Below are 17,885 nucleotides of genomic sequence, written 5' to 3'. Positions count from 1 at the left end.
TTCAGATGCAGGCAAGTAAGTCCCCAAGTTTTGTTCCTTCTGCCTGCTCTCTTGTAAGGATGACGATCTTACTGATACACATCAGCTTGACGACAGAACCTAGAACACTTCCTAGACAACCAGGGTCTCATTTATGTGTCAGGCTGCTCTTCACTAAACTGGAGATGCTAGTTCAAAGAAAAGTGGGGTTTTACTTGTCAAAATTAGAATGAATTTACTGGCTTTACAGTTATAAATGACACTGTCCAAAACTAACTACTTCACATCTGGAAATGTCTTTAAATGGAAGGGTGTAATTTAGCAAAATCCTGTAGAAATGATGCGTACTGCCAAGTTCATTGGTCAAGGAAAATCACATTACTTAAATGCACTTGCCAAATAAGTCTTCCCTCACACCGAGGGAAGGGGGATCACTGATCCACACGAGACGCGTGCTGAGCGAGAGCCGCACGTGTTACGCTTACCCACGCCTGCTCCTCCAGAATACCAGCAGCCCTTAAGGAAGGGCTCTGGGGTCACCCCACTCCTCAGCTTCTTCCCCACAGGCCCAAAACGCAGCTCCAGGCTGGTGAACGCAAGCGCGCCATTAGGGCAGGGGCTTTTTAACTTTTTAGGATCTAAATTTGCCTTTTTCTCCTATTGAAGTGACTAGTTTTTAATTTTAAGTAAGCGTCAGAAAATAAAGTGAATGATCCTTCCCTTCCGATTTCTCCTTTCCCCAGGCGTCTACCTTGGAGTTCATGGGAGAGGAACTCTCTCAGTCCCTCTAGTCAGACGTGAAATAAGTGATGCGGCTGCACATTCGAGGTGAGATCCATGCTTTATCAACACGTTCCTCCCACAAGTCCCAGTGACAGGCTCAATACACAAGACTCTCAGTTCATTTTACAGACTCTGGAACCAAGGCATTCAAAAGGTGAATTCTGAAACCATGGTTGGTGCAGCAAATTAATATATCAAAACAAACAAAAGCTTCATCCAAATATTTACATTAAAAAGGACATTTAAAAAAACAGGCTACTTATTAAGTGTGCTTGAACAAACCATGTGTGGAATTGAATTCCATTCATTATGGAGTTAGTTTCTGCTAAACACTGACACTACAGAGACCCCTGGGGATTTAAGAATTTTCAAGTGTTCTCAATCTATGCTAAGAAAATAAAACATGACCGATGATTTCCGTGCGCTGATTTGGACCTCCGAAGTGGAGGGGCTGGCACATAAGGCAGGTTACTCAGGAGTCAGAGGCCCGGCACCGGGAACTGAGCCTGGCTTTGCCACTGCCTAAGTATCACCAGGAATTCAATAAAACGCTCCGTAGAGGTCATTAAATTTTGTATTACACCTCACTTCATTATATCCCTGTAATTTCACAAACCTGGGACATTCACAAAGATGTTTTGAAATATATTCCGTCCGAAGGTGGAGGGTCTCCTATGTTACATCAAAGTGAAAACCATGCAGTTTCTTAGAGCTCACAGAGCTCTTCCAAAGGAAACCATTGATCGTACAGCCCAATTAAAAACCCAAACACTGTTTCCCAGGCGCAGAAGAGTCACAGCTCAGCACAGCCGATGGAGCTAATCCGACACCTCAGCCCCACTCGCAAAGCGGCTCACAGCTACAGCCACTCGTTTTCTTGACGTAGGCTTTGGCTCAGATGTTTAAATACTTAAGCAACTTGGAAAGATTTTTCATTTCTGTTCTGTTTTGTTATTTTCGTGTGTGAGCACGGGTGTAGGGGAAATAATAATAAACAGGGGTTAAGTTCATTATAATGAAGACAGATCAGGAATAAAACAGCTACTAAAACTTCATTTACCATTTCCTTACAAAATATATATGGAAGAATATGGCTTAAAGACAGAGAGAAAAAGCCTCTTATTTGTTCATACTATTTTACTCTACTACTTATCCAGTCTGACAACGTCAAACTTAAGTTACCGTCGAGGGCAAGGGAAAGTAAGAGGGATTTTATGAAGTCTAATTCATTTTGGTTCTGAGATTCTAAGTCCTTAAGATTTTGGAGTTCTTCAGATTAACTTTTTAAAAAACTTAATAACCAAAACAACCCGAAGATTAGATAGAAAACAACTGATTAACCATTAAAAATTATCCAACTCTTATTAGAATTCTGCTTAGTCTGTAGACCAAGGCAACGTTTCTTAAGATGCTTCCGTTGAGAAAAATTATCTCTTAGGAAAAAAAACAAAACCAGAGGGGTCTCAAGTCATCCCACAGCTATCTCTTGGGTCAGAAATAGAACAATGGACAACAACTCAGTTTCCACAAATGTACCATTTTCTTTTTTTTTTAAAGACAGTGACGTTGGTTTTATGAATCAAAACCAGAATTTTCATGTTTCACAATTTTGGTGCTAGAGATCCCCCAATTCCCTGAACTCACTGGGGAAGGTTTCTGAAGGTGTGCATTATAGTAAACAGCAGCAAAATACCCAGCCATGTTACTGCTAAAAGCAGCTGCTCCTGCTTGCGCCTTTAGAATACTAGCCGTAAAACAGCAAAAACACGCACATCTGTGCCATCAGTCGGGATGTGGGCTATTCTAAACAAGAAACAACTGTTAGCAGTCCAAGGCAGGACCTCTACAGTCATACTGGGCAATGTTGAGTTTCGGGGGGAAGATGTCAGCACATGTCCAAGAGGAGACAGTGCGTACGTTTAGTATTCTAAAGGCTGCTTCAGGCAGGCCAACAATGATTCTGGTAAGACCAACTGCTCACATACACACACACGCACACACATAGATTGTAATGGTTTTAAAAAAAACCAAATTTGTTACTTTAGAAAAATAAATGCAGTGCATTTTCAGCAATAGGATCGCCACAGACTCTGATTGCTCAGTCCACACATAAGTAGTAGCCGCCGTCTATGGTGATATGGCTTCTCTGCACTAATCCCCATCAGGCCGAACAACATTGGGGCGGGTTAAAGACTGAACTGCGGCACAAGAACATTTACTCATCAGATCCCACCGATCTCTTCTGTGCCCGCTTCCTGGGCAACCTTCTCGGTGAAGCTTTATCTGGAAGAAAAGAGGAAGTTTTAGCTTGCCCGACTACAGAAATGTGTTAAATTCAATAGCATTTTTCTTCAATTTTACCATTTAGCTCCAAAAATAACACACATGCAAGAAGACCATCAACAATAAATGTCTCTTATCCAGCACAGATTTTTAAACTAAACTTTCAAATAACCCTTCAAGAGGGTTAACTCAAAATGAAAGTCTACATACTTGTAAGTTGCTAAGTAAACCTTACAGGTCCTCATCGCCCACACAAACTTTTTTTGGTAACTCTGTATAGTGACAGATGATAACTAGGCTCACCGCAGTGACCATTTTCCAGTGTGTGTATCTACCATTAGTTGTATACCTGAAACTGATATGACATTATGTCTGTCCATTAAAACTTTTTGCAACCAGAGCAGGAAAAGACCTAATCTTGGTCACTGTGATATTGACGCTACCATGCAAAATCTTCCTAAAGTCTACAGCTGAGCATGTTTATACCTGCATAAGGAAAATCTTTACAATCCACATAAACAATTGATACTGGTTACAAATTAAAGACAGTATTTACAAACACAGCACCATGCACTTGGCACAATTTTCAGCAGTTTCACAAATTTACCTGAAAGAGTGGCAGGTTAGAGGAAATTATACAGTATAATATGAAAACCATCCTACACGCAAAGCAGTATTTTGTTTTTTCTCTTACGTTAGTCTTAGTGTGGTCTATTAGACCAAAAATAACCTGGTGGTGTTCCTTTCAGTTTCATCCACTAAGAGGAGTCATCTTGAAGCTTATTTAAAAAGTAAAAGACTGTCTTCTCTCTGACCACTCTCCTATTTTCTAGGAGCACCTAACCTATTAGGAATATAAGTTCTTTATGGAATAAGTTGCAAATTATAATTATCTTTCCAGTATAAGAAACACATAGTAAATGTTTACAAAGAATATTTACAAGCTAAAAATTCTTTTTTAAAGACTGTCCTTAAGAATTAGACGACTGAAGTTATCACACGAGAGTGGCCTCTCCTTTAGCCGGCAGGCTGGTAATGAGGTGTTTCGGGGGCTCAGTACCTAACTGAGCACAGAAGCACTCTTCTGATGAAGAAAGCCTACACCTTTCAGCAGGTTTTCAAAAAGGTTAGACTATGAATTAATTGCTTTTTCTACCTTTAAATATTTTTTTAAATAAGTAATAACTAATTAATTAATGTTCACCAACCCCACCCCCAACAACAACAAAAATATTTCAGAATCAGCCGTTTACATGGACACAGCTGTTACTACAGATATAAAATGGTCATTAGTGACCTCCAATGTCAACCCCCGCAGCAGTTTTAAATACAGAAATACATGATAAAGAGTCTCTAAGAACCTGCAAAGCATATTTGTTCAACAAGTGAATTTCACTCCATCGCAGAACAGCCGGATCCAGCTGACCTTTAACAGTGAGTCTAAAGCCTTGTCCGCCCACCCGTCTGCCCATCGGTTAAGCAGCAGACCAATGAATGACAGAGGCAGGGCCTGGAGTCACCCAGCTTTGGGGACAGTGGCTCCAAACGCCACAAAAGCCTAGAGAGTGGCGTTTCATTTCAGCAAAGAACACTGATGCACATAACGATGCTTCTCGGTCTCCAAAGGAAAACCACCGCCTCACCGTCCCCTCCCGCCAAACCCGATCTACCAAGTGCCCAATGATGATGCCTAAATCCAGACCTCATTCCTAACTGTAAATGAAAACTGAGGTTCTGTTTCATAGCATACTGGTAGATTAACACATGTGGTAACACTCGAGAAGGATTTGTAAGAGGGGAAGAGGAACAGGAAATATCATACACTGTTGAGAACACTACCTTTGGGGAGGGAACTGGGACACTTTCCACAAAGACATACATATGCTTAGACTTAGCTATTCTACTTTTAGGAAATTGTCCCGAGTAGGAGACTGGGCAAAATAGGAGCCTGGGGTCAAATGGTACAAACTTCCAGCTGTAAGTCACAAGGATGTGAAACACGAAAGGTGATCACAGGTAAACGATACTGGGCTGCCACCTGAACACAGCCAAGAGAACAGACCCTAAAAGGGCCTCATCTCATCACGAGAACACACCTGCGTGGGACGGTGCTGACGAGGTGCCATGATCGCCTCATGAACGTCAAATCATTATGGTGTACGTGCAAAACTAATGTGACGTGTCAACTACATCTCAATTTCAAAAATTACCCCATCGTCTCATATATAAGAATATTCACCGGAAGATTTATTTTAAGAACAAAAAAAACTGGAAACAGAAACTGTTCTATCCTTCAACACAGAACAGGCTTAATCAATCCTAACACATTTATACGGTCGTTAAAAATGAACCAAGTACGTAAGTCATCACCACAGAGACTCCCGAGGCCGGAGAACGCAGGCTACAGGAGCGTGTGCCACACGACACCATCTGTGAGCAGACAGACACAGCAGACGTGCACGTGAACACCAGTTACTCATGGAAAGTGGGGCTGGTGGAGCCAGCAGGTGATGTGAAGTTTTTCACCTTAAAAAAATGACGCCATACTGCTTTTATAATGTTTTTTAAAAAGTCTGCTTACCACTGGAGGAGAAAAAACTATTTTCTCCTATAAAGATTAGTATTTCACCAACTACATATATAATAAAACTGAAATTATATTAGATAAACTATCAGGCAGTACGGTAGGTTTCTTCTTTCAATACAGTGGGTAGATGGCAGTTCGTTTTCTAATAAACAGTGACAGAAAACTATCATTAAACTTACGATAAGGTATTCACATGTTGTACAAGAGCTCTCAATACTACATCAAATACCATTAAAAAAATTAATTGCCTCACCTCTTCTACTCTGCACTGAAGCAACAGGAAAGAAAAAAGAAACAGGGAAAGGTTAGGAATATAGAGAACCCACACATCTGTACACAAACTGCAGATGTGGAAGTATTTCCAAATTAAAGTATAAATACAGTACACAGAGAAAAACGTAAAGCATTCAATCATATTAGACTCTGGAAGTAATGAAAAGGTAAGTATTAAGTAGCATCGACCAGGCATTTTTTTTGCTAAATCTAAGATACTTACTTCCATTTAAGAGAAAAATTTCCAGCCAAGTTTGAGTACTTACTGATCTGATTCAGAGTTTCCTGAGGAATCCAGCTCATGTCGACATCGTTTTGACTCGATGTTCCCATCTCTACCTTCTGAATGGGCCTCTTGCGCTAAAAGAACATAAAAACTTCATGTTATAGGCGCTCCATTATAGTGTTTTACTATAATTTTTAAAAGACCTCTATCAAGTCTACCTGCTTAAATATCTTAATAGATAAACAAGTTCTCTTCTAGTGCTAAAATGTATTGCTCAATTATTTTTTTAATTAGGAGGAAACCATGTCTATAGCAATTATAAAGAATAAGGAATAAATTTTCACAATTATTTATTTCCAGGCTTTAACAACCTTTTCCTCTGCTCTAAAGCTTCATATGTTAATACAATTGGTAGACCAAGTAAGAACTACTATTTATACAATGACTTTTTTCATTTTGGGAATCAAATCTTAACAAATTTATTTTCACATTCAACAAAATGTGGAATAATTACTGAAATGTTGCATGCAGATTCCTGCATTGTGTCTAAATACACTTAAATAGCTGGTATAAATAAAACAAAAACATACAATCTCAGTTAAGCTAACAGCCTCAAACTTTGTTCCTTGAGTATTTGCAGCAAAACTGCAAAAAAGAAAAGAGATGGAACTCTACTCTTCAGTCCTATTCTTTAAAAAATAATAAAAGCCCATCTAATTATTTATATAAGAAACCAAATTATTAATTACAGTCTGAAAACTAGATCTGAATACACAGAAAGACAACTGAAAAAAATGGCTTATCCCTAATACATAAATTTATAGCAAAAATGCTATTATGAAAATAAGGTAATGAAAGTGATGGAAATTAACATTTAAGCACTATTTCTCTTTAAAAGAATAATGACTGAATTAACATGTACTACCAATACCACAGAGATTTGACTGCCTGACTTATTGCTTAATAAATAATGATTAACCAAAATATCTAGCAATTGTTTGGAGTTAGTGGATATCAATATATTTGACACAAACCATGTTACATACTGAAGGAGCAGCATGGATTATCTCATTTGGGGCTTTTGTTTGGCGGGTGGGGGCGGGGAGGGCGATGAGGACACAGGGGAAGAATTAACCACCCTGTTCAAAGCCAGGAGACCATGACCATACCAGGGGCTTCGATGCAAACACTTCACTACTCTAATGAGAGCAGAATTTGGCCAATTTCACTCTCTCTTTTTCAAACCAAGACTCATTTCATTGCTAACCAGAAATCAGCCCAATGGTCAAGAATAAACTGCATGGCTAATAAGTAAAATAACACATCCATTAACTGCACGTGGCAGAAAATTCTAAACAAACCCAAACACACCCCCTAGGTCTCATCTTCAAGCTTCATTTTTAAAAGGTGTAACAAACCTGTCAATCTATAAACCCACAGTGAGAGCAAGAAGCCACAAACAACGAGATTGTACTTGGCTCTGTAACAACATCTGAAGTATCGCAACAGGAGTTATGTTCACGTGTATTTACATTTACCTTTCTAGATTCCAGGAGCTGATGAAGGCCAACGACAACCAACAGCCCAAGACCAGCAAGGAACATGTACATAAATATGCTGATATCAAAGGAGAAGACAGAAACTTGCTTCAGTTCATTAAGAAATACCACAGCTCATTAAAACTATTCCTGCGCTTTAACTCAGAAGACTTACGAGATAATTGCAATGATGATTCTAACAAAACGTAAGTTTTCTAGACAATTTGTGGGGAAAAAAGAGTAAAATATTTTAAATTCAACTAAGATCCAGGTATAATAGTTTCACGAATTTACCTTTAACATTAATGAGTCTCCCCCCTACTCTGCCAAAAGGCGTATGATCGACAATGAATTACTTCATAATTTGTTATATTCTAAGCTCAGTTAAAATAACTGCATTAGGTTTTGTTCCTCAAAGATTAGATTTTGCATGATTTTATTTAAAAGCTACTCTTTGTGAATCACAAGTAAGTATACACTGAAAAATGATTCACTATTCACAAAGAATACATTTTTCAAGATAAAAATCTCCCAATATATTTTCAGTAGCAATTTTGGAGGCATGCAACTTCCATTAGGCTGATGACTATAAAACAATTTAAAGACAGAAAGAACAAAAAGTGAACTATCTTTCTAAAACAATTTTTGTTAGTTTTAACTACCTGTCCTAACATGCTGTTATTAATCATAGTTGTAAGAATCATCTAAAGTGTGGAGTTAAGTGGTCAAGGTTTCACCCCATCCACAGCAGGCTCCATTTTCACCATGAAACACCAGGATGACAGACGCGAGCCTCCCAGTCCCGCCTTCTGAGACCAAGATCTACATCCCGGAAACCTCACTTACGTTTCTCCATCTAACCCATCTTCTCTCTCGATAATTGTAACTGTTTGATTGAAGACAGCATCTTGGAAAACATTGCCCTGTTAAGAAAAAATAAATCACAAAAATCTGAAATGCACTGGAAGAATGAAAGCCTACAAGACTTCCTCAAACTTTCATCCTAACATACACTACAGCTCTCCATCACTTAGGACATCCTAAGACTCAAGAGAGTCATACGTGAGTGTACTAATTCAATGTCAGGGACTCAACATTATGATGCTACTCTGTCCTGCAAAACAAAGAATGCCTCCAACTTTGCTAAAATTGTCCCCACTTTCTTTGAGGGGGGTGCGACGATGTGTGAGAAACCAGGGAAGTGAATACACAGTAAAATGTACAGAAAGAAGCAGAGACCACAGAACACTCTTCAGCTAGAAGCCCTGGCTTCTGCTCTGTGTAACCCTTCAAACAAGAGAGGAAAGCATGAACATGGGCATTCAGGAGTAGAACCTTAAGAACTAGACTTGAACAAAAGTCAAGTCCACGCTGACAATGGATTGGAAATCAATTTGCATTAAATGGTCAGTGACATTCACAGGACCAAAATCTTTTTCTTTGGTGGTCTTGAAATAATTGTCAGCTCAACACAGTTTCGGTTTTCAAATACGTGAGCCTCACTGGGACAATACGCAGGTGTGTTCAGCGTTCCGTGTGAAGCACCGAGGTAACACTTTTCCAAACTGTCACTATTTACTGTTAAACTGTAATGGTTTAAGTCTTATTCCAAGACCTTTCAGCTAGCATACCAAGATGAAACAAACATTCCAAGAGAACTGAAACTACATGCACGCTTTTGGATTAAGTTTAATTCTATTTAAAAAGAAGATGAAATATATAATCCTTCAAGCTACTAAACTATAAAGTTGAGGAAATTTAGTACATTGTTTTGAAAGTAAGGAAGGGGCATTCCTGGCAGAACAATGGTTACAACTCGGTGCTCTCAATGCACCAGGTTCAATCCCAGTCAGGGAACTGAGATCACGCAAGCCCATGAGGTGCAGCCAAAAAAAAAAAAAAAAGATGGAAAAATCTTTCCCATTCTGCTAAGTAGTTTTAAAAAAACAAAAAAGGAAACCAATGGCAGCATCAGAAATTTAACGCAGGCATAAGATAAATACACTGACACTAGGTGATGCAAAGGTTGAATAAGCCTTCCAGAAAGGACGAAACTTCCTTTTCTGAAAGCTTTTTAGATGCACTCCTGTCTGAAGGAGGACATAACAGTTGGCATCTAGGGGTCAAGTCCCAGCAGCAAAATCCCAGTGGGTTTCTGGCATTCACTCACTGGTCACACCTATGCTAGGGAGTAACACACCAGAAAGGCTATCTGGGTCTCACAAAGCATAAGCCTTTCTAATATTCTAAAAAGACTTAGTTATATTTTATAAGTGTATAAAGTGACAAAAATAGTCACAGAGAGTCCTTAAAACTTACACAGTAGTAGAATGGGCCAAACGCAAGCAACAGAAAGCACAAAGCTCACTTAACATGTATGAACACGTGAGGAGGCAGTGGGCCCCACAGAACCCCCCAGCCCCACTCCCGTCTCCAGGACGCGGCGCTTGTCACGCCATGGCGCGGTCACCCCTCTACCCAACTGCATCACAGACGCGCAGAAGACAGAGGCGTGTGTTATCCATGCCTGCCGGCTGCCCATCAATCTCAACCACCAAACAGGCACTAGAACGAACAGAAACAACGGTCCTTAGACAACGTCAACCGTCCTCAAGCGCCCTAACTTAAGGAGGGCCTCACGTTCAAATCCTTGTAGTTCAGGTTGATGACCAGACCGAAGGGCCGGCCGCCCATGGGCTCTGCGGGGATGAAGGAGTACTCAAAGGTCGCCTGTCTCTGCGGCGGCACGACCGTGTTCAGGGGAAGAGCGGTGAAGTTCTGGATATAAAACTGGTAGTCCTGAGGGTACCGGAAAGAGGCATCGAGAGACTCGACAATAAAATCTTCTGTACCCTTGTTTGTAAAGCCCACCAGGAACTTCACAATGTTATTTGCTGGAAAATCTAAGAAACAAAAAAAGAGACGGGAAGGTTAGAAAACATTTAAAGGGTGCAAAGACACAAACGTCACAAATGGATTCTGACGTCCTTTCCTGCTGTGGATGGACTTGGTTTCAGACCCTGTTTCAGGAGAACACTGCAGCAGCTGCCTGGAGGCTGTGTGTAAGCTGAAACCCTCAGCGACAGGCCAGCGCTCCAACTGAGGAGCTCAACAGAGCACCTGGACTGGGGCCCGGCCGCGGCCAAGTCGCCAGTGACCGCGGGCGCTGCGCGCCTGCCGCAGGCGGGGCCCCTGCGCTGGAGGGCTCAGCAGCACCGCCGCTCAGGCTCTGCCGCCTGGGCCGACAGTGGGGAGCAGCGGCAGGGAGGGCACGCCTGAGATTCTCCTGCAAACTGGAACGTCTGTCAGACGTTTAAAAACCCCTTATCTACTTTAGGCACTTACTCAGAATGCAGATCTGAAGGTTAAGACCCAAGGAGGCAGCTATAAAAATAAAACTGTGAAAACAAAAACCTCTCAATCCAATCACACTTTCTGTAGACACAGAGCTGGAATGTACATGGGAATAAGAGAGAGCTTGAGAAGGCCCGCCAAATGAATATCTCCAATAATAAGTATATAATCATCTACAGGGCTACTCATCCACTGAAGCACAGGTTCTGGGGCCAGACGGACCTGAGTCTAAACCATCTTCACAGCCTGTTTACTCAGAGAGTGACCCTGAGCAAACAGTGACCTCTCTGGATCTGTTCAACAACTCTTCTCTCGGGGTTCCTGTTAGGATTCAGTAACACATGCAAAATACTCAAAACATCGGCTCTCAATAAATGTAAGCCATTTTTCTTCTTCTAACATAACACCAGCTTTAATAAAAAATATTTAGTATTTCACTAATATTTACACTTAAAATATGAATGTTAATGTTACTGTGGCAGTCTGGATAAAGTTTAAAGACAGTATCTTTCAAAGGGACATTGAATTTCTAGTTAAAATGCATAGTATTTATCTTCCCCCTTAGTTTCAAAGCCAGAAACGATACTTTACAGATATGGGTATTCATACATACATAAGCAGGTTTTATCTCCCAAAATGTGTCTGCACTATATTTGCAAAAATAAAGACTTTTATCATTATTAACGCTTCCCCAAACAGTGCCTGTCATTTTAAAAATCCCTGCGTCTGAATTACAACCACACTCCCTGCTCACCTTCTCCTTTCACAAACAGGATGGTTGTATCTGCACTGGGTGAAGCTTCAGGTTCACCTGATACATCTTCTTCCTCTTTATCTTCAGCCTAAGAGAAATGCTGAAAACAGATTACTACGGGGAAAAGCATAGCATCATTTAAGAAGAGTGACTTCAATGGATCTGGGACAATACATTAGTATGCTGCATCTCCAAGGCTGTGCTGGGATCCGTAGTGGGATGAACAGCTACGTGCATACAGATCCCCTGAGGATTCTGCAACTGTGACAGAAAGTGAAGCCTGGCGTTCTGTATTTCTAACAAGGCAGCAAATGCCCATGAAGCTGGTGCTCAGGTTACACTCTGAACTGCAAGGTTCTAGAGCCCAGGTGGGTAAGTTTTCTGTAAAGCCTGAAACTTGGAAAACTGTATTTTTCAAAAGGACATATAACTTCTAGTTAAAATGGACAGTATTAATTTTTCCCCTTAAATGCTATGAATACTACTGTCCAAGAAAAGAAGTAGTCTCAAACACAGTCTTCACGCCACCCCGCCTCCCCTAAAAAGGGGAAGGTAGGAGCCGGTCTGAGGACTCAGATATCAAATCTTTTCAGCTTTGGGAGCCACGAGGTCTCCCCCGCGAGTATGCATCTGCAGGCGCAGGAGGCGAGCAGCCAGAGCCGGCACGGAGAAGGCCCGCGGGCTCCTTCTGCCGCCCCTGCTCCAGGCCTGGTTATGAGTCATTCCGTCCCAATTTACAGAACAGCTTCCCTGCGAGAAGTCGGCAAACCACTCAGAAGAAACAGTCTTTAAAAAAATGTGACCAGGGAAAGGAATGAGGTGGAGATGCCCTGAAATTCAATTAAACTTGCATGACTCGGAACATTTACTACTAATCACTGAATCATATGCTTAAAATGAGAAAGTATCATGATGTGCAATTATATTTCAATACCATTGTTTTAAAAAGATCAACAGAGCAAAGACTATCTTACATTTTAAAATTTCTCCACACCCACCTCATACGCTTAAGAGAAGGCACTCAAAACACTTGTTCAATGACTGAACAGCCATTACATTTTAAGTATCTTTAATGATCCTTTCATTTAATACAAGTTAGTGAATTTCCATTTTGGGGGAAAAAAGACAAGTAGGAAGAGACAAGAAACAGGAAGGTAGGAGCCATAAACTGTCAAATACGGGGAAAAGGAGACCCTTGAGAAACAAGAGAAATCCCCCCATGACCTGAGCACAGGCGTCACCGGCGTTAAGGAGCGAGAAGGGAGAGGCGGCGGGAGAAGACCCAGAAGGGCCACGAGGCCCGCGAGGAGGGGCGCGCAGCCAAGGCTCAGGGCACAGGCCAGGCCAGGGACCGGCCAGCAGGCCACTGGCGGCGCAGCAAGGAGGGTTTACGGGGTTCGTGGGCGCTGACCGACCCCTGTGAGAACGAATGGGACACGAGCAGAAGACACAGCTGGACAGAGCACTCTCCAAGAACCGTGCTGTGAAAAGAAACCTGTAGCAACTTAAGGTGGAGGAACACCAGTGGGGCTGCGGGCACGTCTGTGGCTGAACAGAAGGAGGTCACCGTGAAAGCTCAACGCTTGAAGCCACAGGAAGAAAGATGATAATAAGCAAGATCCCACAGGGCCAGACGGGGAGAAGGTGGGAGGACCCACCCTAGAGGAGAGGAAAAACAACTGTCTGAAAGGAAAGTCGCAGACAAGATGGTGCGTAATATATTCAGAAGAACGCAGATCACTTGAGAGTTCACACTGATGGCCTTCACGTTCTGACATCAAAGACCACATTGTTGAGAAGACTTCAAAGAGAAACTGATTTTGGAGTTTGAAAGTGGTTAAAAGATTCTACTTAGGATAAATTACAGTAGTCCGAGAGAAAAAATAAGCTAGAAAGTGAAGTGAAAGTGTGAGTTCCTGAGTCATGCCTGACTCTGTGACCCCGTGGACTGTAGCCCGCCAGGTTTCAGCTACAAGCATGCCACAATGATCCTACTCGTAGCTCCATGTCTGCTGTCATACTATAATTTTACAGTAAGAGCTTCAAAGTCAGACAACTTCTAGATCTTTTCCAAGCCCTCTCTCTATGAGGAATCTTCATGGAACATAGTTTACATATTTTTTTGTCTGCTCCTCACCCCCTGGCAGCAAAATCCATACACACTGTCCAAGAACATAAAGACCGCGAGAGCAGAGAGGCTATCTGACTTGTTCACCCAGGGAATCCAGAACAGTGCCTGACACGTTGTAGGAACTCAGATACACTGCTTACTGAGGGAAGGAAGGAGAGAAGAGGAAGTAAGACCCAGTGAGGTAAGCTGCCCAAGGTCGGAAAGTTAAGCGCGATACGTCCCAAACCCATCCACTGGGCCGGTGGTCCTGCTCTGTTACCTTAAAGATTCCTGTCCATATCATCTTGGAACTGTTCTGTCTCACACCTCCTTCCCTGTGCCAAAAAATACTAAGGAATTATCCTCAATGACTGGCCCCATTCTCCCAACTTCAATCCACTCTGATCCCAGTTAACAAACCTCTAAAGGCAAACAGTTTAATACCATATTTGTCTATATAAGGGATAAATTCTAAATGCATCATATACATGTAATGAATCAAACACGGCGCTAACCAAATCTGTCGGTTCATCTTCTTCCACCTCTGCTTCATCGTCTTCATCTTCAATTATAGAATCTTCCACTGTTTCTTCATCCTCTGTAAGATCCTGAGCCACTGCCAGAGAGCCTAACAATAAAACACCAAACAAGTAGTTAACCTTTATCCTGGAATACCAACTTTTCCTTTTCTAAGGGCAACAAAAAATTTCCCTTAGAATAACTCAATCTCCCAGTTCACTCAAGTGATGTCAAATTACAATGCATCTAAGAACATTCAGATGATCTTATCTTACTGCTAGTCTTACCAACTGCACATTAATTTTAGTGGGAAATGCTGTTTAACTTTAAAAAACAGCTGGAAAAATAAACTGCTAAAACTACAGATGCCGTAAAGCCCAAGTAAATAAATTCAAGCAATTTTGTTAAACATCTTATAAGTAACAAAGTAAGTTTGTTTTAAAACTAAAAAGCTCTACAATTTAATCCATTATTAACCATATAAAACAAACAAAAAAATCCAGGTCTAAAGGAAAATAGCAATCTAAATATCTAGGAAAGAAATTGTTTCTTAAAGTTCACAACAGCTCAAAACTCTTAGCATTTCATAGCATATAACTCCAAGAAACAAACATCTGTATGACATCCATGGTAAAAACTAGCTCTGATAAAACACATATGATTTAGTAAAAAACTATATTGGTAATTTCAGAGTTGAGAGATGGGAAAGCATGCATTTATTTCTGCATACAGCTTCAAACATGTTTTTAAGATACTTCTTATAATCCCTACACTTAAAGTCACAGTGAAAGTTAAGCATTAACTATAATGCCCCAAAATTATAAATCCTAATTTTATAGGCAAAAATACATGTCACATTAAATCTATTTCAAGCAAGGCCCTCAGAAGAAATTTCAAAGTTCCAGAGACTCTTCCAACACTTCTCAGAAAGGATGATGATGTGGCAATTCAGTATGGGGGGCGGGGGATGAGAAAGGAAGCGTGTGCACACGCTGTAAAACCAAGAAGAAACCGTAAATACGAAGGACTCTGTACTTCAAGCCTTCTCCTCCTCCCTGAGTTCTTACTGCAGTTAAGATTTAAGTCAAGTGTTAACACTGAACCACACTTCATGAACTGAAAGCCAGCTTCTACCGCTTGTTGAACTGAAACAGTGCATTCGTAACTTATAATAAAACTAGCAAGAAGACTACCTACATCTGACACAACCAAGTTGTACTTAAATTTCAAGACTTCTCAATAAATACAATGGCTTTCACCCAACATTTATTAAATGTTTTTATGCTAACCAGTAACAATTTTGTGCCTTAAAAAAAAATCAAAACAGTTTTCTATTGGAAAAATTAAGAGAAGACATCTTTTGAAAGATAGACCCTAAGGCACCAAAACAAAACAAAACAAAACAAAGATACCCAGTTAGATACTGATGTTTCTTAAGAAAATGTTCTAAAGCCAGAAAAAATACAGTCCAGATTCTAGACAAATAGGATCACCAAATTTTCCTAAAGAAAATGAAAACAACCAGGAAAGCAACTCCTAAAGGAAAAGCATTTCTATTTAAATCTGCAAATGAATTAACAGTTGTAGTTAGTTCTCCCACTTGGTTTTCTACCCATTAAACAGAAACCAGTCAGTTCACTTTTCTTTGCAAAAAGAACACGTGGAGCGCTGTCACCATCATTCATTTTGCCACACAGCTTGATTAAACTTACAGAATAAAAGGAATTCTAGCGATCATACGGTCAGACTAAATTCCATGGAGAAAACTGCAGTTCAAGACAGAATCAGGGCAAGAAGCGAAGTCTCCACATTTTTATCGTCCTGTTATTCACTGTCACACCAGATAAACTGTCGGAATACACCTAAATAACGAATTAGACTACATTTTTTTTCCAGGACTATGCGATGGACCCACGAAACAAAAAAAGTTACCAAAGAAAGGAGAGCAAAAGGAGGGCTGGAGTAATGGACATGCCCAGGGATTCCGCAGCCCGCCTGGGCGCAGGGCTGCACTAGCAGACGAGGACCAGAGGTTTAGGTGAAATCAAGACACCGGGAGACGCAGAGGGCTGGGCTGATACACAGGAGTATCCCCGGAGCACACCGGAGGCCCAGCTGTGCGCCTGGGCCCGCAAACACCCGGGTTTCTGCAAATGAATGGAAGACGCGGGGCCTGGAAGTCAGGGACACGTCAGCTCAGCGCCAAGGGGAGGGCAGGGCAGGGGGCGGAGCTGCGGCCGCGGGCGGTCAGAGGTCCCCGAGCGCTCGGCCTGCCGCCCTCGCCCCCCGGCCCGGCTCTACCCGGCCAAGGCTCCGGTCTCGCCCGAGCCTCCCGAGCCTCCCGAAGCCCCCGTGCCGGGACCAGGTCCCGGCGGGGCTGCACTGCACGCCGGGGGCGGGGATGGGGCCCGGGCGCCGCCGAGAGAGGTCGGCGGGGGGACCCCGGCCGCTGGGGGACCCCGGCCCCAGGGAGCGCCGCGGCCACCTCCGGCCCCACGCCTGCCTGGTCCCACGGCTGCTCCCGCCCACCAGGCCGAGCCCCTCCACCCACGGCCCCGGCCTCACCTCCCGGGCCGCCTCGGAGCAGAAGGGTGGCGGGGAACACCAGCAGGAGAAGCAGCAGCAGGCGGCGGAGGGACCACATGGCGCTGTCGCTCCGGCGTCCAGACCCCGACCGAGAGAGGTCTCGGCGGCTCCGGCGCGAATGGCGTTACTCTTCATCCGGGCTCCGGAGGAGGGGCGGGGCACGCACCACGCACGGCCTTCGCCACGCCCCTTTCCGACGTGGCTGCTCAGTCTGAGCGGTGGGGGAGCGCGGGCCGCCCCGGGAGTCACGTGACAGGTTGCTCTGTCCCGATATTCCCGCGAGACCTCCGAGAATCCCGCGAGAGTCCGCCTCCTATCACGGCCGGGGTCTGGCTACCACCTAAGATTTGCCCTTCTCCGGTCCCTCCATCCCTCCGTCCCGGTTAGGGGTTCCTTTATTTGAGTGACGATCAGCCCGGTTCCCGGTGCGATAAAGTCTTTGTGCAATTAAAGAGTAATGCCGCTTAGTATAAGGAACATGAACTGCCTGTTTTATTGACTATGCCAAAGCCTCTGACTGTGTGGATCACAATAAACTGTGGAAAATTCTGAAAGAGATGGGAATGCCAGACCACCTGACCTGCCTCTTGAGAAACCTGTATGCAGGTCAGGAAGCAACAGCTGGAACTGGACATGGAACAACAGACTGGTTCCAGATAGGAAAAGGAGTAGTACATCAAGGCTATATATTGTCACCCTGCTTATTTAACTTAAATGCAGAGTACATCAGGAGAAATGCTGGGCTGGAAGAAGCACAAGCTGGAATCAAGATTGCCAGGAGAAATATCAATAACCTCAGATATGCAGATGACACCACCCTTATGGCAGAAAGTGAAGAACTAAAGAGCCTCTTGATGAAAGTGAAAGAGGAGAGTGAAAAAGTTGGCTTAAAG

General features: G+C 42.6%; 1 protein-coding gene across 2 annotated transcripts in view; it reads right to left on the bottom strand.

Annotated features, from left to right (window-relative positions):
• SSR1 (signal sequence receptor subunit 1) overlaps positions 1 to 17,148 on the bottom strand; it is a 28,890-nt gene extending 11,742 nt beyond the window's left edge. The window contains exons 1-8 of one of the 2 annotated variants that reach the window (XM_065913371.1): positions 16,972 to 17,148; positions 14,403 to 14,515; positions 11,778 to 11,865; positions 10,310 to 10,572; positions 8,516 to 8,592; positions 7,670 to 7,748; positions 6,172 to 6,265; positions 2,982 to 3,045 (exon numbers count right to left, since the gene is read on the bottom strand). In XM_065913371.1, coding sequence (XP_065769443.1) covers positions 2,982 to 3,045; positions 6,172 to 6,265; positions 7,670 to 7,748; positions 8,516 to 8,592; positions 10,310 to 10,572; positions 11,778 to 11,865; positions 14,403 to 14,515; positions 16,972 to 17,050 — 857 coding nt within the window. In that variant the 5' untranslated portion in view covers positions 17,051 to 17,148. Of the gene's footprint in view, positions 1 to 801; positions 3,046 to 6,171; positions 6,266 to 7,669; positions 7,749 to 8,515; positions 8,593 to 10,309; positions 10,573 to 11,777; positions 11,866 to 14,402; positions 14,516 to 16,971 lie in introns of those variants that run through there. The other variant, XM_065913372.1, reaches the window with a different exon arrangement.
• Between the last annotated feature and the right edge of the window lie 737 nt (positions 17,149 to 17,885).

This window comes from Muntiacus reevesi, chromosome 20 (genome assembly GCF_963930625.1).
Source record: "Muntiacus reevesi chromosome 20, mMunRee1.1, whole genome shotgun sequence".
NCBI classification, from domain to species: Eukaryota; Metazoa; Chordata; class Mammalia; order Artiodactyla; family Cervidae; genus Muntiacus; species Muntiacus reevesi.
The sequence above is the reverse complement of the archived record's forward strand: the minus strand, read 5'-3'. Positions and strand labels throughout refer to the sequence as shown.